Consider the following 25,964-nt stretch of genomic DNA (forward strand, 5'->3'; position numbering starts at 1 on the left):
ACTCCTTAAACTTCACTGTAATTATTACACATAAATATACATTAAGAGCAAATGACAAGTTTCATCAAATATGTTTATGGCAGCCATACTATTTTTGAGATTCTAAATGGAAATCAAGAAACTGAACATAGATAACCTGGTTCTGGTGTCTTTGAAGCATTAATTTTTCTACTTTATTTAATATTGTACGAAGGCCATTCGAATCTGCTTGCTATTGGTGTCTGCAAATCCTTGCACCCTCCCTCCCTGCTCCTCCTAAAGCATCATTCTGTCGTGATATCCTACTTGATTTTATTTACAGCAGTTGCTACTCTCCGAATTTTCCTTCTTACATATTTGTTTACTTGTTTGCTGTCTGACTTCTACACTAAATTATAAGGTCTCAGAGGTCAGAGACTGTTAGTGTCTTATTCTTCACCTACTCCCAGCATCTAGAACAGTGCCTGGTACACACTTCTTGTAAAATATTGTTGGGGCTCCTGGATGGTTCAGTTGGTTAAGCGTCTGACTCTTGATTTCAGCACAGATTGTGCTCTCACGATCATGGGATTGAGCCCCCATCAGGCTCTGTGCTGACCACAGAGCCTTCTTGGGATTCTTTCTCTCTCCTCTCTCTTTGCCCATCCCTGCTTTCTTTCTCTCTCAAAATAAATAAACATTAAAAAAAAGTTGTTAACCAACTGACTTGACTACATAAATGAATGCATTCAAGTCCTAACACAAGCAGTGACTAAGATGAATGGAAAATCATGTTTAATTAATTAATTCTTCAGTTGAGGTATTGTCATTGGAGCAAAATATTTAGAAAGAACATAAATAATATCAATGAAAGCATTAGGGAGAGCTAGGTGGAGCTAATGGCATTGTCATGAGGAAGCATGACAATGTAATGTAAAACCTCTGCCACCGGCCTGGCGTGGTTCATCACAGATCGCCAAGGACTGAGAGTTATTGTTATCAACTATATAGTAAACACATTTTTTAACTTTTAAGGTTACTTTTATGATTTTGTTTTGTTTTTATAATCTGGACCTCTTAATTATAAAATTTAAAAAATTGTTCTAATATATCCATTTTCAAGGATGAGAAAACTAGCACATAGTTATTATGAATCCACATAGTTATTATAGCTACTACATATTTAAAGAAGTATGAATAAATGGAAATTCACACCAAAAAAAAAAAAGTACTATTATATCAAGTTTCAAAACATATTTCCTTTTCCCAGAATCAGGTATATTAAGGCAGATGTGAAGGGAATGTATTGGTTTTTAAATCTTCAGATTCTGACACACACACACATATATATATGTATACTTATTATTATATATATATTTATATATATAAGTATTGGTTTCTATTCAGCAAGAGTTCTTGAAAAATGTTTAGTGTTGTGGTAAGAAGGTGCCATAAATTGCCCATCACTTTACAAGGGTAAATTGTTAATATATGGTTGACCTACTTAACACTGTAAATAAGGACTTCCAAGTTTGTGTTACCAAAGCAACTTGCTTCCAACAGACTCTGAAGATAAACCAGGGCACTGACATTAAATGAGCATTGAATCTGAGAGCTTGTTTACTTTGAAAGCATCATTTTTTTTCATCCTCAAACACACTTCTAGTCTGCTATATGTCACATTGCTGCCTTGATGACAGGACTCTGCAGAACACATCAAGGATGGCTATCAAGTTCAACATGTAGGGTTCAAACACTAAATTTATTATACTTAAGCATCTGTAGGGAAGTGGGAGACAAGGTGGGGAAGGGCGCCAGGAGCAAAAGCAAAAGGGGGAAAGGTGGGAGGGAGAAGACTTGGTCTGGTGGCCTTTATGAAATGATATGGTTGGCTCTAACTCCTATAAAATGCTGACACTTATTCAAGACAAACTTCTATACTTCTGAAGCCATGTTAGTTTTCCTCAGGTATTTCTGCCCCTCCCCCTCCATGAGTATTTGTGAGGAGGTTTAGAAGATTTTCTGTATATTTATGACATTTTAAAATGGTCTTGTTTAAGCCCTACTGGGTTTAGTTCTAAATATATCGGATACCATTTTATTTCAACTGTAATCATCAGGGATCTTTTCCTATCTTTTAGCCTTGGGGTGGTGAACTCCAGCAATTTATTACCCATAAAGTAAAATATCGTTGTCTTAACTTGGCCTGGTCAGTACCTCTGTCATGCTTCATGGGGTCTCTATCTCTCCGAATGGCACAGGTGTCTCTACTGTCAACTTCCATATCCCTCGCTGTCTCTATCATGCATTTGGAGACTTCATTACATAGCCACCAATGAAGTGCTCAACTCCTCAAGGACAGAGACTCTATTCTAGTTCTAGGTTTAATATAGTTGACTTCCCCCATCTTTCCCACTTTCAGCACAATCCCTAGCACCTCACACACTGGGCATTTCATACCTACTTGGTGAATGGAATGGAATCCTGGGATTTGCTTCAGTCTTGATATCTTTGACTCTATATACTCTTTCTGATCTCATGGCCATTCTCCTAGAAATTCTAAGGCTTGAGGGGCTCCTGGGTGGCTCAGTCGGTTAAGCGTCCTGCTTCGGCTCAGGTCATGATCTCACGGTTCGTGGGTTCGAGCCCCACGTCGGGCTCTGTGCTAACAGCTAGCTCAGAGCCTGGAGCCTGCTTCAGATTCTGTGTCTCCCTCTCTCTCTGCCCCTCCCCGCTCATGCTCTGTCTCTCTCTGTCTCCAAAATAAATAAAAACATTAAAAAAAAAAGAAATTCTAAGGCTTGAAATATTTGCATATAGATACACCATCAGCTGGAAGGTCCACTTCTCTCTAGGGCCATTTATAACATTCCTATGTCTTTTTGATGGGTTTTGACTAAAGCACCAATGTTTTAACTTTGAAGCAATTATGTTCCAAAGTAAGATTATGCTGCTATATATCAAAGGCACCTATTTTAAACCAAAAAAAATTTTTTTTGGTTTTTTTTGGCAACAACAAATTGTCATGCAAAGTATTATTTCAATTTTAACTAAAATTTATCTCAAACTTAGTATAATGTATACAAAGTAATGCACCATGAACATTCTTAAACATGTCTCTTCTTTGTTTTGAATAAAATTACCATTTTCTGTGAAGTGTAAATGAACAAAAAATATTTTTAACTGGAACTAATAATTGAATAACTTAAAAGTGGACCAAACAACAACTAAATGACATTTCACTGTGTGTTAGAAAGGTATTAGAGATGCATAAATCTCTAAGTAAAATACCTGAAAGTGGCTATTATATAATAGCTGATAACCCTGAAAAGCTTTTTGTTTTTCAGAATACTTAAAAGCTTAATTCTATATCCACTGCTATTATATTTCACTGCCAAGTGGAAGAACATAAATGATTCTAATCTTGGATTTCACAATCAGTGCTCAAAACAACTCTAATGCAGATTATGGTGTAATTATGGTAAATGCCAGAATAATATAATTAATCTTAACCACTTCACAAAATTAAAGTGTCTTAGAACAAAAGAGACAAGGCAACATGTATAAGCACATACAGGGTTGTATAACTAAGTGTATTTCAAAAATTCTAAAGCAGCAAATATCAAACCCATAGACGAACATCAAGATTTCTAGACACAATTGGAAATAACTGGAAAATACATACTGTTGGCATCTATATTAGGGTTGGTTTTCATTTAGTTGTCTTTTACCAATAGGTCGCTGAAACTTAAACTATGTTTACTACGTAAAAGTTGTCAAGCCAATTTTAAAGTTGTTTGTTACGGTAGTTTTAACGTTAGTTTCCTCATTTTAGGAACGTTGACTTCATTCGTCACATCATCCGGGACCTGTGCTGATTACCTGCAGACAGCCTGTTCAATGAATGTTAGAGCTGATGGACTGCCCTGCAGCTTGAATAGAATGCCTTCAAATAATCTCAAATAACCGCGACAGGAAATACGTGCTCTCTGTGACTAGGGTCAATCTTCCGCAGAATAGCACTCTCCTCCCAAACGTTTTCCTAGACTGGAGGGGGCAGAGGAAGGGCGTGGAGGGTATTGGTGAGCTTCTGAAATCAATTCACGTGGTGTTGCCAATGAAATGTGGCCTCCCATTTTTTAAACGTTTAGATAAATAGCAACAATTGATGCATATAAAAGGATATTTCATTCCTTGAAAGTGATTCTTATTAGAAAAGTTCATTTCCCCAAATCTGAAACGATTTCTCTCATCCTTAGTCATCTTCTAAAACTGATAAGGAGAGAAATAAGGAGAACTCTTATTAATATATTTTTTCCACTATTCCAATACCACAGGGTAATTCCCCCGCCATCAGGAGTCACACTCAGGAGCACATGTACCAGTCTGACACATCTAGTTCACAAAAGACTTTTTTAAACTGACAAATACTAACTTTAAGGTTGGATAAGCAGTTGTTGAGGAAAATGTGCCACCTGTTCAGGAACAGCTGCTTCTGACTGACACAGAGAAGACAGGTCACCAGGGGGTACAGGGCCTGAGGAGAAAGAAGATGAGGTCATGGTAACACACGTTCTCTGCAACTGCTACCAAACCACCTCCCTCCGTGGGCCTGGACGCTGTTTATACAGGACACTGTTTATACAGGACGCTTCATAACACACTGAGGCCCAGGGGTGCTATGCAGAGGTTGGCATTTCACAAACACTTTCTGACGATGATGGGGATGGAATCATCTAGAATTATATGGTGGATAATAGTGTGTAGTATTTAATAAGTTTCATGTATAAGCGGAAATCTGATTTACTCATTTTGTCTTCACTTAGGGATTTTAAAAACAAACTCATTATCTTAGATCACTCTCAATTCTCAGAAAGAAAGCAGGAAGGCGTATGAATTTTAAAAATATTATTGGGCTTTTGGCTCATAACCATCTACAAGCTTGTCTTTGTCTCAGAGGTAGGTGTATATATTTTCTTTTTGCATGCAATCTTCCTGTAATTAAGGAAGATTCCTCAAAGAAATGTTATTGCATTGGTAAACTCCACCAAGACAAATTCAACCACAGGAGGAATTTGCTTACGACTTAATAAACAGAGGTGCTACTGTGTTTTCCTGCCTAACTGGGCTGGTTTCCCACAGCAACTTGAGGAGACAGAAAAGCTGATGAGCGGCCACCCAAAAAATATACATACAGAACCCACTGCCATTTTTGCAGAGCCAGATGCTGTACACCTTTAGGGCTCCCAAAGAATTATGGCTAGGGAAGATCTAAACAAAAATAAAACTGGCTCACCCATTAGGTTGAGTCAGCAAAAAAACCAATTGCTACAATGAGATTCATTGTTTAACAATCCACTAGCTTAATTTTTTTTATTCACCTGGTTTTAAACTGACTTTGAACTATACTACCATTGAGTAGAACTCTAAATTCCAATCAGTAATCTAAAAAAAAAAAAATCCTAGTAGTTAGTCACAAGGACCACAGAAGTAGAAAATAAGCACATCTGTCACCGCTGCCAGCAAAGCAATCTGAATACTAGCTCAAATAATGGTGGCAATGCTCATACTTTGAAGACTGGCAGAAACCATGTCAGTAAACCATCTACTTAAATAACCTGCTTCTGTCACACTATCACAATTACAGCTCATATGTCACATGTCGATTCATAAACCAGAGTCTTCTTTACCACCGAGGGCAACAGATTTTAGTAATTTAAAAGAAGTTTCAGCACAAAAGCTTTCCCAAATACTATTTTCTCAGCCTCCAGAGAATCTTTCCTATGGGCAACCATCTGCCTCCCAACCCTCTTTGCTGCCTGGTTCCATTTTGATTTTGAATATCAGGATAGGAATTAACCAGGGAAGACTTCTGGGGATTGAAAAGATAAACTGTTATTACAAACTGACTTTTAGATTGGAAAAAATACCCAGAAATAAAAACAAAAATCAAGTTAAGCCAGTCTTGAAAATAAACAATGCAATCTTAGACTAGAAGGGTCATCTGAGGTGACATGGTCTAATCCTCTTATGTTATTGTGATTCAGTTATGGTCAACATTAAGTGCAAGATCTAAAGTTTGAAATGTCCCCTCTTTCGGGGGTAGCTGTAGGTAATTCTGCCATTGGGGAACCCTTATGACTCGAGTAATTTCAGCCTAGAAATTTTAGCCTCTGCAATTTTGCATTTTGGATTTTCTCATAGTTACTAACCAATGAATGCTTCTTTCGAGAAGAAAGTTCCAGCGTGGTGTCATATAGGCTTTCCACAAAGTTTCTAAGACAGGGAACATTGACTTCATTTTTAACAGCCTAAAACAGAGACCCATGTTAATATTATAATAATTACATCGTTAATGCTCTAATCCAATTTGAAGAAGTTCTTAAAATTTAAAACATAACTCACGGCAGCAACTGGGACAAGAATTTCAACAAAAAGCCCAGCCAAGGCATGCTTGATATCTTTGTCTTTGACCTCGAGGAAATAATGTGCACATTCCTAAGAAGTGGAAAAAGCACAAAAGAGGGATAACAGATTGAAATGTGCACATAAATGTACTTAAATTTAAGTAAATAGTTCTTAAACTAAGCATACACACAGATATAGCATATTCCATAATCTATTAAAGAAAATCACTAGATTCCAGCACTTATATTTATGTTCAGAATGGTCTTGGGGCACCTGAGTGGCTCAGTTGGTTAAGTATCTGACTTTGGCTCAGGTCATGCTCTCGCAGTCCGTGAGTACAAGCCCCGCATCGGGCTCTGTGCTGACAGCTCAGAGCCTGGAGCCTGCTTCAGATTCTGTGTCTCCCTCTCTCCCTGCCCCTCTCCTGCTCATTCTCTCTCTCTCTCTCAAAAAATTAATAAATATTAAAAAAATTCAAAATGTTGACATTTTGCAGGACTGGTGTCTTCCTATTTCTATCTCAAATCACTTTGCTTAAAGGACAAAGCATATATAACCAGTGAGCAGATATTCATCCACTGACTTATTGGTTGATTCATTCAGACATTCATTGCTAACAAATTTCTACTGACCATCTACTGTGTGTGAGGCCCTGGGTTCTTGATCAACCCACAAACACAGATCTCCAGAGAAGTTAAACATGGGAAGAGAGGCAAAAGATATTAAACTTATTTTAGGCCCTGTGACAGCCCCAGGCACAGAGCTATTTACTTCTTAGCTCTGACCTTTTAGGTGTGTTTATTATTCAGATAGTTTCATAAGCAAGTCTGGAATGCTTCTCTTCCCCCTCCTAACCCCTCACCTCAGACCAGAAACCTTTATAATAGTTTCTCAAGTAAGGATGTCTTTGCCTATGGACTGCTATCTATGAAAGAGTTGTTTTTTGTTTTGTTTTGTTTTGTTTTGAGAGAGAGAGAGAGAGAGAATGAACTGAAGAGAGGGCAGAGAGATAGAGAGAGAGAGAGAGAGAGAGAGAGAGAGAGAGAAAGAGAGAGAGAGAGAATCTTAAGCAGGCTCCATGGTCAGTGCAGAGCCTGATGTGGGGCTGGATCCTATGACCCTGAGATCATGACCTGAGCAAAAATCAAGAGTAACACTCTGAACCAACTGAACCAAATTGGTGCCCCTATGAAAGGGTACTTTTGGTGGCCCAGACAATCATTTGTTAGGAAAGTTGGCCTGTTTAGAATCCTACTAGCTCTTTTCTCCTTCCTGGCCTTTTTGGTAGTAACTTACTATGCTATTTATTAGGTATTGTTTTCATGGAAGAGTCCAAGGCTACACTTATTTGTGACAATATCTTAACATCTATATTAGCTATTAGACTTATTTTCAGTCAACAGTGGGACCACTGTCAACACAAGTTACTAAAGTCCCTAGACTATCAATTCTATACTAAGATATCAATCAAGATAGGCATTGCCAACATGCAAAGTCATGGTTTCTGGAATTGTAGCCCTTTTCATACATTATTTTGTAAATGTGTATAAACACTTTCTCAAATCATCATTCAAATACAGAGATACATGAATTATTCATATGAGAGAGGAATAAAAAAAGTTGAGAGTCAGCAAGTACTTACCATGTGCCTCCTCAGAGCTACCTTCTAAGCTTACTGTCATTATCATCACCACCTTGCACTAAGGTAGGTGAGGCTGGGAGGGATGAAGGGTGACTTGCCCAAGGTCATGGTGCTGCTAAGTGCTAACGCTTGAATTTAAACCCAAGAAGGTTGACACTTGGCCCATATTCTTTCTTTAAAAAATAGCTTTACTCAGATACAGTCACATAACATGCAATTCACCCATTTAAAGTGTACAGTTCAATGTGTTTTTGTATATTCAAAGTTGTACATTTCTCACAAGAAGTTTAGTACCTTTGCATTATCTTCCAAACAAACTTCACGCCCTTCAGTAGTTATCTCCAACCTCCCTATCCATACCCTTTCCTCAAAGTCTTATACAACCACTAATCTACTCTGCGTCTATGGATTTGCCCATTCTAGACATTTCATATAAATGGAATCATACAATTTGAGACCTTCAGTGTCTGATTTCTTTTACTTTGCATATTGTTTTCAAGGTACATCCATGTTGTAGCTTGTTATCAGTACTTCTTTCCTTTTTATGTCCAAATAATATTCCCTTATATGGATATACCACAATTTGCTTATCTATTCATCAGTTGATGAGCATTTGGGTTGTATTCACTTGTTATTATGAATAATGTTGCTACTACCATTTGCATTCAAGTTTTTGTGTGGACATATATTTTCGTTTCTCTTGGATATATACCTAAGATGTAACAATTGAGGAACTGCCCAACTGTTTTCCGAAGTTGTTATGTGATTTTATATTCTCACCAGCCAGTATAGGAGTGTTTCAATTTCTCATCATCCTCACCCACACTTGCAGTTATCTGTCTTTCGTTAGACATTTTAGTGGGTATGAGGTGGTACAGCCTCTATTCATAATCCCTATATATAAGCTCTTTATTGATAAGAGCCCTCACTAAATCCAATTCACATCAGCATCAGAGAGAGTTTTATAAATTCTAATAGAGCTGCATGTTCTGCAAAATCCACATTAGTAACAATTCTTTTGTTAGTATATAATGAGGAACACTGTGTAACTGATGTTTAAACCTGTACAGTTTGGTTGATTTTTTTTAAAAAACTGATTGTCTCTTATAGTGGGAATAAAAAGTTTCTCCATTGTTTCAAGCTCTGATGCCTATGAACACTAACATACCCCCTCAATGCTATCAGTTCTAAGAAGTAAAAAATCAGCTATATTTTATTCATAGATCAATATGCAGCTGATGAGTAAAAAAAGGGGGAGGAAAGTCAACAAATAAGACATTCCACTATACTCTCTACTGCAAAGATGATATGAAAGTTTAAAAGTGAAGTTATCTGTGATTCTATTATTGAGATATAAAGCACGCTGTGAATTACTGAGGCAAAGGTAGGACTTTTTCCACATTGACAAGCAAATGACTTGGAATCAGGTCAGTCATTCTGATGAAGGGAGTTGTTCAGTGGTTCTCCTGCCCGAGACATTACCTACCTGCATAAACTGAAGAGAGGCCTCAAAGTCTTCCACTGGATACATCTTAATTCGAAAGAATTTCATCCCCATTATCAAGCTGATAATACTCTGAATGACATATGGGCTCTGCTCTTTGTGCCGTAATTCTTTTAGTTCAGCCATAAATTTCTTCTTTACAGCAGGGAATCTAAGAAGAGAACATGAGCAATTTCTCAAATAATGGGTATGGAAGTAACTATAATGGAGGCCTCGAGCATCTAGGAGTGATGGGGCACAGTGACAGGGGTCCTTGGAGTCAGTTGAAGTACATGGCTGTCATTCTGTAAGGATTAGATATTGGGGATTTGGTAAAGAGTACAATCTTCTTTCTTCTCTTATTCTCATAAGATGCTCAATGTTTCCTTCAGTCAGGGGTAAGATCCAGGGGTTTTTAGACCCTCTCAAAATGGTCTAGCTCTTAAATTAAGCACGACAAAAGCCTTCATTTCCTCAGCCTTAGCAATTTCCCACATACTTACAAACCCCAAAGGCCTGAAGTATCCAATTTTAAGTCTCTGAACAGTCTCACAATCCAGCTATTTCTGACAATGACAGCAAATAATGCCAAGAAATAGTCCTAACCCATTTCCAAAATTTTCTGTTGTTACTTTTACAGTTTTAGGTAAATGATTATTTAAAAAAATATTTTTAGGTTGAAGGAAAATCTAATAATGAAAAAATACAAATCAAATCTAAAGGTGATGGGGTGCCTGGGTGGCTCAGTCAGTTGAGCATCTGACTTCGGCTCAGGTCATGATCTCACGGTTCATGGGTTCTAGCCCTGCGTCGCGCTCTGTGCTGACAGTTCAGAGCCTGGAGCCTGCTTCAGATTCTGTGTCTCCCTTTCTCTCTGACCCTCCCCCCCTGCTTGCACTGTCTCTCTCTGTCTCTCAAAAATAAATAAAAAACATTTAAAAAATTAAAAAAAAATCTGAAAGATGAATAAGCTTTCACTTCATGCATGGGATGTTACAACCAAAAAGACAGTCTACAAGGAACTTAAGATATCTGTATTATTTGGAAGTAAAATGTTAATATTTAATAACATTAATTACAACATTATCATATAGGATTAAAAAAAAGAGTAGAACCTAAGAGGATGGAAAATAATAGCGGGTCTTCAAAGTACCTAAGGTAGAGGAATATATACATAGAAGTTATCCAATCTACTTCTGAAATGGCTAGTTAAGAAAACAAGGAGAGCATTGCAAAACTCATTGTATTTTGTTTCTTGAGACTATCAGCCTGTAGTTCAACATATGTGAAAAGGTCAATTAGGAGCAAGGCAGGATTATAGAGGGTTATTATATTATAAAAGTTAAAGGCCCAGTAATGGAATCTGAGAAGGTTGAAACAACAACTCTGGACACCTCTGTGTAGAAATTTTGGGACAAATAAAATAGGCAGCAAACACAGATATTGTTTTACCAGAAGGCAGTACAAGAGGTGTGCGACTGGCAAAGTCGTTTAAGAGGCTTAGTGAGAGCTGGCGTGGGTCCAGGCAGTTACATGGTGCTCATTTGGCAATGGTTTGTTTAAACTGTATTTTTCTAAACCAATTTATAGATTTTTTTCATGTTTGCTCCATATCTTTCACAATAAAAAAGGTTTGTAAGAAGGCAATGGAGCAGAAAATATAAATTCCAAATTCCAGTGTCATCTGTCTTTTCTACTTCTTATAGAGGAGGAAAAAAATCTGATGGTGATGATGGGAGCAACAAGCAGACCTCCAGCACCTATGATATGCCAAGCAAAGTTCAGTGAACCCTACATTTCATCTTCACAATTATTTAATCCTTGCAACTTGAGCAGGGCACTATTATTATACCCTTTTCACAGAAAAGGGAACTTGAGGCTGAAATGTCTTAATGTGATAAAGTTGCACAGCTGGTTAGTGGCAGAGCCAGAATGTCAAGCCAAATGTTTGGCTCTAGAGTCCCTAGGCTTAATCTCCGTGCTGTGTTATGTCTACACCAGTGGTTGTCCAAGTGTGCCCCTGGGATCAGCAGCAGCAGCATTGTGTGGGAACTTGTGGGGAATAGGCTTTATTTGGCTCACACCATGCCTACTGAATAAGAAACTCTAGAAGTAAGTTCCAGTAATCTTGTTGAACAAACCCTATAGGTGATTCTGATGTGCTCAAGTTTATGAAACACTGGTCTGGACTAGGAATAACAAAAAGGTATATTTGTAAGGTATTTTAGGGGGACCTGGGTGTCTCAGTTGGTTGAGTGTCTTACTTCGGCTCAGGTCATGATCTCATGGTTCATGAGTTTGAGTCTCACGTCGGGCTCTGTGCTGACAGCTCAGAGCCTGGAACCTGCTTCAGATTCTGTGTCTCCTCTCTGCCCCTTCCCTGCTTGTGCTCTGTCTCTCTTTCTCAAAAATAAACATTAAAAAATTTAAAAAATGTTTAATATTTTATGCCCATTATACTCCTTTTACTTTCACAATAATCCATTGAATGCATTTCCATTTTTACAAATGAAGAAATAGATTTGGAAGATAAAATGACAAAGATGACTCAAACCCAGATCTTCTGACATAAATTCCAGGAATTTCCACCATACTCCAGCTGCCTTACATGGTCATGAACTATGAAATATAGTTGCTACCCTAAGTACAGTGTATAGTTTCTTTGGGAATGTAAAACAATGTAGAATTGGCCATAAGCCATGCAAATAATGATAATAATAATAATAATAATAATAATAATGCTTATGAGGTGTATTCACAAGTGTCTGACCCTTTGCTCAGATCTTTCTGATCCTTCTGGGAGGTGGAATGCCCAGACCAGATCACTTCTTCATTTCACATTGCTTTTTATGTGAATAATACACTTAAAGAGGTTTCAAGACGAGGAGAATGAAAGCACTCTTTCCAGATAGAAAATTAGGGGAGATCTGGGGAGATTTGAGTTGAGGTAAAGGATGAGACTTGAGGCAGCAATGAGAAAGGATGGGAGGCAGTGTTGGTGTGGCAAAGCAATGGAAGGGACACTTTCAATTAAGATTATGTAAATTTATTCATTCGCAACTGGATTTTAAAAAATTATATGTTTATTCAAGTTATTTCCAGACATGAAAAAAGCTTATTAATGAGTTTTTAATTGTTTATTTAATTTTGAGAGAGAGAGAGTGGGGGAGGGACAGAGAGAGGGAGAGAGAGAGAGAATCCCAAGCAGACTCTGTCTTGTCAGCATGGAGCCCATCATGGGGTGATATCATGACCTGAGCCAAAATCAAGAGTCGGACACTTAACCGACTGAGCCATCTAGGCACCCCTCAATGATTTTAATTTGAAATGTGAATGTTTAAAAGAAAAAAGCAATCTAATAGATTAGAGTTATATTGTTTTAAAGACCATATGATACTTAAGAAAATTTGTTTTCCATCCCTAATCCATGACTAAAACAAGGAGAGGTAGGAGACGGCAGGTTACTTGTGTAATTTACTAGCTCAACGTTCTCATGTCTATTTATTTCTCACTTAAGAATAAATATGGCTATCTTTTACTTTTAAAAGTCCCAAATGACCTAAACATACTATTTTAGCATTAAAAAAATCCCTAATCTATTTGCACTTCAAACTTATTTTCCCCTAAAATAATTTTAGGAAAAAATAAATGTATTTTCAATGACTATGACTCAGTGTTTAGTACTATCTCTAGTAAACATAGTAATTAAATCATTACTCAGTCTTTGGTTTACTGTAAGATCCATATAAGAATAAACTGCTTTAACATGTTTAGTACATATTCTAAAAGTGAGAGTACAAGAATATGGACACTATGTTTACATTACATAAAGAGAAAGCAATTTTGAAATCTACGAATTATAGAGGCCATTTGACTATTTAAATAAATATTCCAGATTTTAACCAAAAAAACTTACCCTAAAAAATCTAATTCTAACTTAACTGACTTTGAAAAAGTCAAAACTTTGGGTGAATATCACTAACTAGCAAAATTTTTGTCCCTTTAAATGATAGGAATTAAGTGCATTATCACTAGTTAAGATTAAAAATAGTGATTTTTGCTAACAGTTAAAAACCAAAAGTAAGCATTAATAACTATAGTCAGAATGAAGAAAATGTCTCATATGCATTACCACTGGCAGCTAGATATAAAGTCTAAAATTAGAACAGTTACATTACTCATTTGTTAAAAAAAATAATAATCCTGTAGTAGATAAACATACATCCTTTTTTCCCCCTCTGAGAACAAAGGAAACAGTACTTTTCTAAGGCCATGACAAAGTAATGCTTCTGGCCTACTCATGAGAAATAGTAGTGTGATAATTTGGATCATGACACTAGTTTAAGATTGTACCATCTATCAATAAAGGTTATCTATACATTGACCAGGTGAGAATATAGCATTGTGATTACTATACATTACTGCAGTTAACCTAAGAACCCACTGACCAAAGGATTCTCTTATGGCTGGAAAATACTGGAGCATTGACCAAATTGAGACATTTCATATACTTGACTACTGCAGAATTAGGACAAATACTAACATCATGGAAATTTTAAAAAACCATAGTTGGCAAGAAAACATGACATTGGTTTTCAATTCATTCACAACTAACTCAAAACTGATGTGGCTAAGAAAGGTCATTCTATGGAGACTAATATTGTTTGCATAATTCACAAAAATTAAGAAAACACAAAAAGCCATTTTTTGGCAAATTAAACTTTCCAAATAATAGTGTAAGAGAATTGGTCTGAGAAAATAACAAAAGGAATTACACAGGAATATGTTGAGATTTTCAGGGTTTAACACAAATCAGTCAACTACATAGTAATAATTCATTTTTCTCATCTTTATAGGAACAAGGTAGATAGATATATATGACTCAACTTGCCAGGTAATTGAAGCTTATCCCTTCAAAATGCCAATACTTTTATTATTCAATTGCAATGAAAAATTCATTATGCCTTTTTTCTTGGTGAATCATGAGCCACAATTATTACACAGGGCTACAATAAAAGTGTAATATGATCTCATGCAAAATGGCTCAGGTAACACTATAGTTTTTTAAGTGTGTTTTGGCTGGTTTTTCTTTCCTCTCTGCTGCTGTTAGTGTTTGAGCTTGATATTTCTCACTGGCATCAGTGTGTCTACCTTCCCTCCATCCAACAGTGATGTGTTTTGTGTTAGAAAAAATAGCTAGCTGAGATGAATAGATAAACTGGGTTAGAGTCAATGAGTCACACTGAAGAGTTTTTGGGGTCTGTTTCCTGAGTTCTATGTCTATGTTTTGGCTAGATACGTTTGCTGAGTAAGTATTTTCAAAACTCTTTGTTGTTTGATAATTAGGTATTTCCATGCTATTGTTAGGAAATGCCATCTCTTCTTGAAGATAAAAATCTCTGAAGATTGTATTTCATAAGCATCAGGGCATCACTGTTGCTTTAAGCTCAGCTCTTGGCCTGGATTCATATTATGTTTCTGGCTCATTGTGCCTCACCTAAGCATTCGGGATCTTGCCTGATTTGCCTCAGGGTTGAGTAAGATGAAGATGGGTGAATAAGGTGTGACATCACTTTTGGAAGAAGTATATTATTGGTAATGGTCTAACACCACTTTGTTCTAGCCTGCTAAGTAATGTTATGGGGCCAGATAAATTTAGCAATGAGAATTTTCCCCTGACTTGTTTCCATGACAGAGTCTGGGACATTTTTAGCTCAGCTGAGTTAAGTAAGCTCTATAGTAAAGGGACATTCTAGAATGGAATTTTCCCATTCACAGATGATAGATATCGTAACTACCTACTCATGGAATACAGAAAACAAAACTAAAAGTGGTAAACTTCTTTGCAATATTTGTGGCAGAAAGACAAGTAATTTGGTTAGTCCATTTATTTCTTTGATGCAGTAGTCTGAAACTAATGGACTCCTGGTAGCATCTGGTCCAACTGCCAGGTAGAAAAGAAAATGGAGAAAACAATCGAAATAGACTTGGTGCTTGCCTTGAGGAAGTTTCTAGCCAGTTTCAGAGACATGACACCCATAGCAAAAAGGACCCTAGCTCTCTATAAGCTCACACACAGTCCCTTCCTGAGAATGGAGCTGGGCTGCAATAGGAGAGATGCTCAAGGTCTTATGGTAAAGGGCTGACGTTCACTTACTTAGCTTGTGCCAACACTCCGATGACTTCTGCATACAGGTCTGCCACGATGTGCATATTTCCAGTGTTAGGACCAAGGTACCTAAATAAGATATGATTAGATGAGTTAGGGATCCCTGGTCATCGAAAAAGAGCAAACTTGTTTTAGTTTTAAGTATCCAACTTCTTCAAAATTCTAAAGAGACAAATTACTTTACCCTTCTTTGTACTTAAAGTGCTTGAAAGCCAAGTTAATAACATCATGTATTAGACTGTCTATTACAGGATGAAGTGGAATCTGAAAAGAAAAAAAAAGATAGCTCTTAACTTGGATGAGAATATTAAAGATCAAATCAGTAAGAATACTTCCAGTAACTATATATATGACCCTTAACAACCAATAAACATAATTCATATGACCGAGTATTTGAAATTCATGGACAATTTAAAACTTAGATTATAAAAACATAAGTTGTTTTCAGATAAATCTTATCTAAAAGAAACATTTAATTACTGACCTGTTTCAAAACTTCTATTAATACTAAAGAAAAAATGAAATCAATGGCGAGGTCCCGTCTTTCCATTAAATAATCTCGCTGTTGTTCATCACTGTAAAATTTAAAATAGTCACATTCAGTGGCACTGAAAAAATTCTCTGGAGTGCTACAATTCCCCAGACATCTAGGGCTCATTCCACTGGACTGCAAACCAGATTTGCTAGTACAGGATTGCAGAGGTAAATATACGCTAATGCTACTTATTACCAGTGAGGTCAGGTAACTAACTGGTAACTAACCAGGATCAGAATATTTGACTTCAAATTTCCATTTTCAACACGTCAACTTGAGTAGCTAACTGTAAACCTACAAGCTTATCCTGTGGGCTTTTTTAAGGTAACTTTCTGGAATTCTATCATCTCTAGAATGGATACAGACCTGGGCAGGGCTGCCATATTGGAGGCGGATATTGAGAAGCTCCTATGAAAGAAGTTACACAATGTAGGGAACAATAAGAACATTACGATGATCAGCTAAGCAGGACTGTGGAGGACGGAGAAAGGTTAGGAGCCACTTTTTTGTTTGTTTGTTTGTGTCCATGCCTCTTTCCTCTTGACATTCTAGCACTTAAGGTTTATGAAAGAAGAAAAAAAGCGAATGGGGAGGTGGGAGAGAGACTGGTTATAAAGAAGGTGGAAGAATGGATAAAAGAAGCAAAGGTGGAGTCAAACTCACTCAAAAGTTAGGGAGCAGAATAAGCAATGTCAGAAGGACAGAAATGTCAATCTATCCCACCCCCATCCCAGGTTCTGCTTATCTAACATACTAACTGAGGGCTGACTGTGAATTGAACAAAGAAAGACAAATGAAATGATGGCTGAGACCCCAGCACAGAATAGTGGCTAAGAGCATTGGCTTCAGTGTGGAACAGTCCTAGGTTAAAATGATGCCTCCTCTATTTACCAGTAATTGCTCCATCTACACAATGGAAATGATAACAGCAATTACAGAAAAGTTTGCTTGAGTACTAAATAAGATAAAGTGTGTAATATATTTAGCATAGTCTCTCAACCATGTAAATGCTCCATACTTGAAATTTTAAGTAAAAGCAATGAGAAAGAAGGACCAGAACTGGGCTTGTCAGTCAGGTATTTTCAAAATAAATCAAGAATATTTTTTAAAATGTTTCAACATTTATTTATTTTTGAGAGACAGAGCGTGAACAGGGGAGGACCAGAGAAAGAGATAACAGAACCCGAAGCAAGTTCCAGGGTCTGAGGTAGCTGTCAGCACAGAGCCCGACGCAGGGCTCAAACTCATGAACTGTGAGGTCATGACTTGAGCCAAAGTCAGATGCTCAACTAACTGAGCCACCCAGGCACTCCAAGAATATTTTAAATATGGAATGTATTTTGCTTCAGTCAAAGGGAATGAGAAGAAAGGAAGGTGATATTTAAGATATAAAAAAGAACTTCTGGAGATGTTCCATAACAATGAGCAAGTCAAGCGAAGGCTGAAGAATGACAGAATCAGTTAATAAGGGAAGTTGCAACTACAACTCTCAAGGAGAAATATATGGACAGGGTAGGAGCTCAAGATTATTGTGAAGAGTCTTGCCAGAAGGGAGAGCACTGGACCAAACCATCTATCTGAAGTCCTTCAAGACCCACTAGAACTGGAAAGCGCGTCTGGCAGCTAGAGGAGAGGAAAACACATGCAACTGCATCAAAAAAGAGAACATTCATCAAGCCTGACCATGAGATTATATCATGGAATAAGTAAACAAGAAGTTTGTAGACCAAAAGGAAGGAGAACTTTCAAAGATGGCCAGCAGCAATAGAGAGAAAATGGTTGTGTTGGTTGGCCAATAAGGGTCTTTAAAAGGGGCCAGAGGATCTTGAGAAAGTAACAGTTCTCGGCAGAGAATAAACCTTTAAACTTCAGATTCTATTTTATTTAATAAGCCATGCTTTCAAATAAAAGTAAGACCTATACTTTTCCATTAATGAATTCAACTTTATTGCTGGTTTGAGGTCTAACTGCCAGGAGCCAGCAGCAGTTGACAAATTTATTTGGCAGTCAAAATGTTGATATTATACTAATCTTAGAAATCATAACCCTAGTACACATCTGTCACATTTAACTATTTTCGGTTGCTTGTGCTTTTCTCTAAAGTTCCTCTTTTTTTTTTCCCTAGTAACAGAAACTCTTATTATTACCTACATCATGCTCTAGACACCCTCATCCTTTTGGCTTTCTCCCAAACATACATTCTTATTTTGGATGACCAAATGCTAATTAAATGCTGCTGAGTTGAATTTCACTGTCCTGATCCTGTATTTGATCTTGGCAATTACTCTGTTCTCCTGAAAACAATTAGTAACATGAGTTTTAAAATATTATTTTCAAGGGTACCTGCTTTGCTCACTCTGTAGCATGCAACTCTTGATCTCAGGGTTGTGAGTTCAAGCCCCATGTTGGGCATGGAGCCTCTTAAAATTATATGTGTGTGTGTGTGTGTGTGTGTGTGTGTGTGTGTGTGTGAGTGTGTGTGTGTGTGTGTAATCATTTTCAATACAAAACAAAATAAATTCATGGAAAATCTAGTTTTAGTAACAAAATTATGACAAAACAGGAACAAAACCAAAATTCACTTAATTCAATTAAAACTGCCCTATTCTTCATTCCCAAGGAAAGGTTTAGTATCTATTCATAAACTAACATGTAATATGGGAAAAATAATAAAATACTATTAATATATTAATCTCACAGTCTGAACCACTTTCAGAATTGAGATTTTACCTTTAAAATTTGATATATCAAAAAAAGTATTTGTGAGAAGAGACAACAGTATGAGATTTCTTTTCAGGGTGATGAAATGTTCTGGAATTAGTGGTGATGGCTGTACAACCTCATGAATTACTAAAAAACACAGAATTACACACTTCAAAAAAATGAATTTTCCAGGTATAAATTATATCTTAATAAAAAATTATGTCTTCAAAAAGATTCAATATAAAAATTATTAATTTCTCTTTCAAACAAAATGATAAATAAATGATTGAATCCTGCATAAACTCAAGCATGTTATAAAATGAAATTACAACTTTGGATGAAGTAATTTTCATGACATTGAGAAGTGGATATTTTAAAAAAAGCATTAGAAGTGTCAAAAAAATGAGAGACATATATCATTCACAAGAAGTAGTTAATACTTAATTTTCTGAATAATTCATTTCAGTCTTTACTGTTTTAAAAAGTACATAATCAATTCATATGGAGATGTCTGTTTTAAAAATAATCTTTTAAAAAGGTAAATATATAATAAACTTTCTTATATTTATATTTCAAACACATGAATTCCATATATTTATGTAAACTTTGGGGGTTTTGTTTCCGTTTTGTCATAATCTTGTTCATTTGACAGTACAAGAATCTTAAATTTTGTGGTTGCTAAACTGTTCTTGTAGCAGCAACTTCCCACTGTTCAAATCCGTAAGAGAAGGGGTGCACAGAACAAACAAACAAAATTCTCAGCTGCAAGGGAAGATGACGTAATCTGACTTCCCTGTTTTGCTAGTGAAGAGACCAAGGTATAGACAGGTCGTGAGTTGCCCAAAGTCACAGGGCTAATGGATGGCAGCTTCAGGCCTACTGCTAATGCCCTGTCCAGCCTCCTTCCCACAACAGCATACCAGGCACTCAAGGTTACTAACAAGGACTAGGCAGCACCATGGAGGGCCTGCTACAGCCCTTCTGCTTTTAGGTGTAGACTGGAAGAGAGGGCTCAGGAAAATAACAAGGTAAACTAGGGCCCTTTACATCTGCCCTACCAAGGTCAAAATAAGGCTGAGCGTGTCTTTTCAACCTGTGACAACGGGCAGTGACTAGCAGCCCCACTGCTAGATAAGGGTCTGCCCACGCCACTTGCTAGGTATCTATGCACCTGCTAGAAATCCATGCACAGGCAGGAAGATTTAGATGATGCATAAATCCAATTTTGATTTAGGTTTGTAAAAGAGAGAAGAAAGAAAAGAAAGAAAGAAAGGAAGGAAGGAAGGAAGGAAGGAAGGAAGGAAGGAAGGAAGGAAGGAAGGAAGGAAAGAAAGAAAGAAAGAAAGAAAGAAAGAAAGAAAGAAAGAAAGAAAGAAAGAAAGAAAGAAAGAAAGAAAGAAAGGAAGGAAGGAAGGAAGGAAGGAAGAAAGAAAAGAAAGAAAGAAAGAAGGAAAGAGAAAGAAAGAAAGAAAGAAAAGGAAGAAAGAAAAAGAAAAGGAAGGAAGGAAGAAAGGAAGAAAGGAAGAAAGGGAAAGAAAGAGAAAGAAAGAAGAAAGACAGAAAGATCCTCATAATTCCTACATATAAGAAATGTACCTTTTTGATTTATTGCTTGTTCTTGGTCTGTATTCATGTGATTCATCCTCAATGCCATTTTGCCTTTTATACCAGTCAAATAATGTACGTAGAATGGAAGGCAGGCAGTACTCGGAAAGGGAGCTCATTGAGCTGATGACCTATAGAGAAAAAGAGGTGATAAAAAGGCTTGGGTGGCTCTGCCAATTACAGAGATATTTCTCATTTCACAAATAACTCTAAGCTATATTCACCACAAAATTTTCTTATTTATCATACCTTTCCTTTAAAAGTCTTTATTAGTACATTCCCCAAAGGCCAAATCTCTTAATGTTGACAGATGTTCCTTATATAATAATTTTGTGGTTCAAGAAAGTTAATTACTTTGACTTCCTTTCATTCTCGAAGTCAGATGTTAATTGCATACAGGTTATTCATGGACCACAGAGAAATTATTTTCCCATTCCATCTAAGAAGTACAGTGCCTTGTACTCCTTAGGTATCAAAAATGCTTGTTGTAGAAATAAATATTTTAATTGACACAATTACATTAATTGTTTAGGGGAAATAAGCAAGTCTAGCTCCCACACAACTCAAGTGGTAATGTAACATAATGTATGGTTTTCTGCCCATAATCATCATTCACTCATTTGAGGTAGGCCCCAAATTAGACTCAAGATGGGAACCAGTAGTAATAATGTACTGTATTATCACCTTGGAGGCGAACCACTCCCCTCTTTTTTAAACAACAAACATGTCTTTGATAGATGAGTTATTCTAATTTCCTTTTCTGGAAAGATTTGAGATGTTCTGTTAATTATCATGCAAAAAATAAACCTCAATGTCCATCTCATACCATGTGCAAAAATTAATGGAAAAGAAAATCATACTATAAAAACCTAAAACTGTAAAACTTCTGGAGAAAACATAGGAGGAGATCTTTGTGACTCTGGGCTAGCCTAGGATTTCTTAGGTAACACAGCAAGAGCAAAGTCTTTGATCATTTGATATTGAAAGTCATCAAAATCAAAAGATTCTGTTCTGGGGATGAAAGGATGGTTCAATATTCACCAAGCAATCAACAGGATACACCACATTAACAAAATGAAGGATAGAAAATCATATGATCATTTCAGTAGATGAAGAAAAAGCATTTGACACAATTTGACATCATTTATAATAGAAATGCTTAATAAAGTGGGTTTAGAGGGAACATACCTCAAATTATCAAGGCCATACATGAGAAACCCAAAAATAACATCATACTCTGTAGTGAAAAACAGAGCTTTCCGTTAAGATCAGGAATAAAACGATGATGTCCACTATTCAATACAGTATTGGAAGGCTAGCCACAGCAAACAGACAAGAAAAATAAGAGGCATGCATGTTGCTAAGAAAAAAGTAAGGCTGCCACTATTTGCAGATGACATGATACTACATATACAGTATATATAGTACATACGTGTACATAGTACATATATATAGTACATATAAACACACATATATGACCGTAAAGACTCCACTGAAAAACTATTAGAAGCATTAAAAAAATTCAGTAAATTTGTGGGCCCAGTTCTGGGTTCTCTATTCTATTCCATTGATCTATGTGTCTGTTTTTGTGCCAGTACGATACTGTCTTGATGATGACAGCTTTGTAGTAGAGGCTAAAGTCTGGGATTGTGATGTCTCCCATTTTGGTTTTCTTCTTCAATATTACTTTGGCTATTCGGGGTCTTTTGTGGTTCCATACACATTTGAGGATAGCTTGTTCTAGTTTTGAGAAAGAACGCCGGTGCAATTTTGGTGGGGATTGCATTGAATGTGTAGATTGCTTTGGGTAGTAATGCCTTTTTCACAATGTTTATTCTTCCGATCCATGAGCATGGAATGTGTTTCTATTTCTTGGTGTCCTCTTCAATTTCTTTCATAAGTTTTCTATAGTTTTCATCATATAGGCCTTGTACATCCTTGGTTAGGTTTACTCCTAGGTATTTTATGGTTTTTTGTGCAATTGTGAACAGGATCAGTTTCTTGATTTCTCTTTCTGCTGCTTCATTATTGGTGTATAGGAATGCAACTGATTTCTGTACATTGATTTTGTACCCTGCAACTTTACTGAATTCATTGATCAGTTCTAGAAGGCTTCTGGTGGAGTTGATCGGGTTTTCCATGAAGTCATCTGTGAAAAGTGAAAGTTTGACTTCTTTGCCAATTCTGATGTCTTTTATTTCATTTTGTTGTCTGATTGCTGATGCTAGGACTTTCAGCACTATGTTAAACAACAGTGGTGACAGTGGAGCCTAAATGTCCATACAATGGAGTATTACATGGCAATGAGAAAGAATGAAATATGGCCATTTGTAGCAAAGTGGATGGATCTCGAGGGTGTCATGCTAAGTGAAATAAGTCAAGTGGAGAAGGACAGATACCATATGTTTGCATTCATAGGTCTAACAGGAAAACAGGAGAAACCTCATGGAGGACCATGGGGAGGGGAAGGGGGAAACAGAGTTGGGGAGAGTGAGGGACTCAAAACCTGAGAGACTATTGAATACTGAAAACAAACCGTGGGTTGAAGCGGGAGGGGGAAGGGAAGTGGTGGTGATGGAGGAGGGCACTTGTGGGGACGAGCACTGGGTATTATATGGAAACCAATTTGACAATAAACTATTTACAAAAAAACAACACACACACACACACACACACACACACACACACAAGAATTCAGTAAAGTCATAGGATACAAAATAAATATACAGAAAGCAGTTGCATTTCTACACTCTATTAAGAAAGTAGCAGAAAGAGAAATTGAGAAAACAATTCCATTTACAATTGCACCAAACAGAATAAAATACCTAGGAATAAACTTAACCAAGGCTATGAAACTTAATCTAACTATTAAGACATTGATGAAAGAAATTGAGAAAGACACAAAGGAAAGGTATTTCATTTTCATGGATTGTAAGAATTCATAGTGTTGCAACATCTATACTACTGAAAGCAATCTACAGATTCAATCCAATTCTTATCAAAATGCCAACAGAATTTTTCACAGAACTGGAACAAATAATACTGTTTTTATGGAACTTCAAAAGATATCAAACGGACAAAGCAATCTTGAAAAAGAAGAACAAAATGGGAGGTATCACAATTCCAGATTTGAAGATATCCTATAGCTGTAGTAATCAAAACAGTATGTACCAGCACAAAAACAGATACATAAATCAATGGAACAGAAAAAGAGAGCCCAGAAATAAACCCATGATTATATGGTCAATTAATCAGTGACAAAGGAGGCACAAATACAAAATGGGGAAAAGAGTCTCTTAAATAAACGGTGTTGGGGAAACTGGACAATTACATGCAGAGGAGTGAAACTGGACCACTTTCTTACACTTTCTCACACAAAAACAAACTCAAATTGGATTAAAGACACTTAAATGGGAAGCATAAAACTACAGACCTTCTAGAAGAAAGCATAGACAGTAATTTCTCTGACATCAGCTGTAGCAACATTTTTCTAGATATGTCTCCTCAGGATTGGGAAACAAAAGCAAACATAAACTAGGGGAACTAAATCAACAAAATGAAAAGGCAACGTACTGAATGGGAGACGATGCTTGCAAGCGACGCATCTGATAAGGAGTTAACATCCAAAAGATATTAAAAACTTCTACAACTCAACAGGAGAACCACAGCCCCAACAATCCAACTAAAAATGGGCAGAGGGGGCAGCTGGGTGGGTCAGTCCGTTAAGTAGCTGACTTCAGCTCAGCTCATGGTCTCACGGTTCATGACTCCGAACTCCACGTCAGGCTCTGTGTGGACAGTTCAGAGTCTGGAGACTGCTTAGGACTCTTGTCTCCCTCTCAAAAATAAATAAACATTAAAAAATTATTTTTAATGGGCAGAGGACCTAAACAGATGTTTTTTTCCAAAGAAGACAAACATATGGGAAACAGATTTATATATATATACATATACATATACATATATATATATAAGATATATATATATATATATAAGAGAGAGAGAGAGAGAGAGAAGGTGCAAGTGGAGGAGGGACAGAGGGAGAGAGAGGGAGAACCTCTGGCAGGTTCCACACCCAGTGTACCAGCCTAGAGCCTGACATGGGGCTTGGTCTCACAATGGTGAGATCATGACCTGAGCCAAAATCAAGTCAGACACATAACAGACTGAACTCCTCATGTGCCCCCCACAAAATTTCTTATAAGCAAATTATGAACCACAGTGCCAATGAGACAATGATAAAATAGGCATCTCCAACACTGCTGATAGAAGAAAAAAACTGGCAAAACATATCTAAAGGGAGTCTGGAAATATGATCAAGAACCTCATAAAAGTCACTCTCAAGAAGCCCATTCTTAGGAGTTTATCTCAAATACACTATTAAAGATAAGTAAGAATGTTCAGGATAGCATTACATATTATAGAAAAAAGAAACAGGATATCTAAATGTCCAACTATATGTCTTAATACAATGTGGAACGTGAGGCAGACTACCTATGAAGCTATTAAAAAATCACAGTTCAAAAGTATCTAATGACATGAAAATATTCGTAATATTTAAGTGTAAGAAGAATAAAAGGTCATTTAATTGGTGAGATTCCCATCTGGCACGGACACTATGTAAGGTTGCACACGCAGCAAACACAACCGGGGTGGTTCCACCGACATACTGAGAGTTCACATGAACACTGAAAGCCCTCAGGACAGAGATCACTGGAGGAAGGCGAGTAGGAGAGAGTTTAAGAGAAATGAAGGTAGGATTTTACTGAGGATAAATTTGAGACGAGTCAAGAAGAAAGCTAAACAAAGACTCCAAGCAGGAAGCCTGTTGGTCATGAAGGTGCAAAGTAATTGTTTGCTCATAATAATTACAGTGATTAATTTAATGAAGGTTGTGAGTGAACCAACAGAAGAAATAGTTGGCTGGTGTAGGGACTTGGGTATATCAGAGAGAAGAAAAATAATGCTGGAAACTTTAAGCTGGAACTAAAGAAGTTACTTGATGCTAGTCTGAAAAATTACAGTTTTCTTCTCCAGAAAATGGGAAGTCCCTAAAGATTTCTGAATAGGAAAATAAGCCCCTAGAAACGTTGGGGAAGTTTAATCCAGCAGTGATATGGAGGTTAGACCAATGGAGTTTGCCAGTAGAGGTGGTCAGGAGAACACCCCCCCCCCACACGCACACACACACGCAGGCACTCTTGAATTGAATGAAGCTATTGCAACTGTTCCAGGCACACAGCGATCACAGTTTGAGCCGGAGGTGGCAGGAGACATGGAAAACCTTAGCTAACTGAAAATGTTTCTGTAGTTAAGCAGGCAAGGCTTAACTTTTCATAAAGGAAACTAGAGCAATGGGAGCTGAAGCGCTTCCTGTCAATGGGACTTTCCACTGTCACCTTTAAAGAAGCTCCAAGACTGAACAGAACAATTATGTGTTCTTCCCCAGATTCTGTTTCTT

The 25,964-nt window shown here is 37.0% G+C and overlaps 1 protein-coding gene across 1 annotated transcript in view; it reads right to left on the reverse strand.

Moving 5' to 3' along the window:
* Window positions 1-25,964, reverse strand: part of FRY (FRY microtubule binding protein) — a 261,360-nt gene that overhangs the window by 152,314 nt on the left and 83,082 nt on the right. The window contains exons 4-11 of the mRNA XM_029938476.1: window positions 20,495-20,634; window positions 16,145-16,235; window positions 15,845-15,924; window positions 15,649-15,729; window positions 9,495-9,663; window positions 6,364-6,456; window positions 6,171-6,269; window positions 4,394-4,495 (exon numbers count right to left, since the gene is read on the reverse strand). Of these exons, the coding sequence (XP_029794336.1) occupies window positions 4,394-4,495; window positions 6,171-6,269; window positions 6,364-6,456; window positions 9,495-9,663; window positions 15,649-15,729; window positions 15,845-15,924; window positions 16,145-16,235; window positions 20,495-20,634 (855 nt within the window). The remainder of the gene's footprint in view (window positions 1-4,393; window positions 4,496-6,170; window positions 6,270-6,363; window positions 6,457-9,494; window positions 9,664-15,648; window positions 15,730-15,844; window positions 15,925-16,144; window positions 16,236-20,494; window positions 20,635-25,964) is intronic.

The sequence above is a fragment of the Suricata suricatta genome, chromosome 4, assembly GCF_006229205.1.
Source record: "Suricata suricatta isolate VVHF042 chromosome 4, meerkat_22Aug2017_6uvM2_HiC, whole genome shotgun sequence".
Taxonomy (NCBI): Eukaryota; Metazoa; Chordata; class Mammalia; order Carnivora; family Herpestidae; genus Suricata; species Suricata suricatta.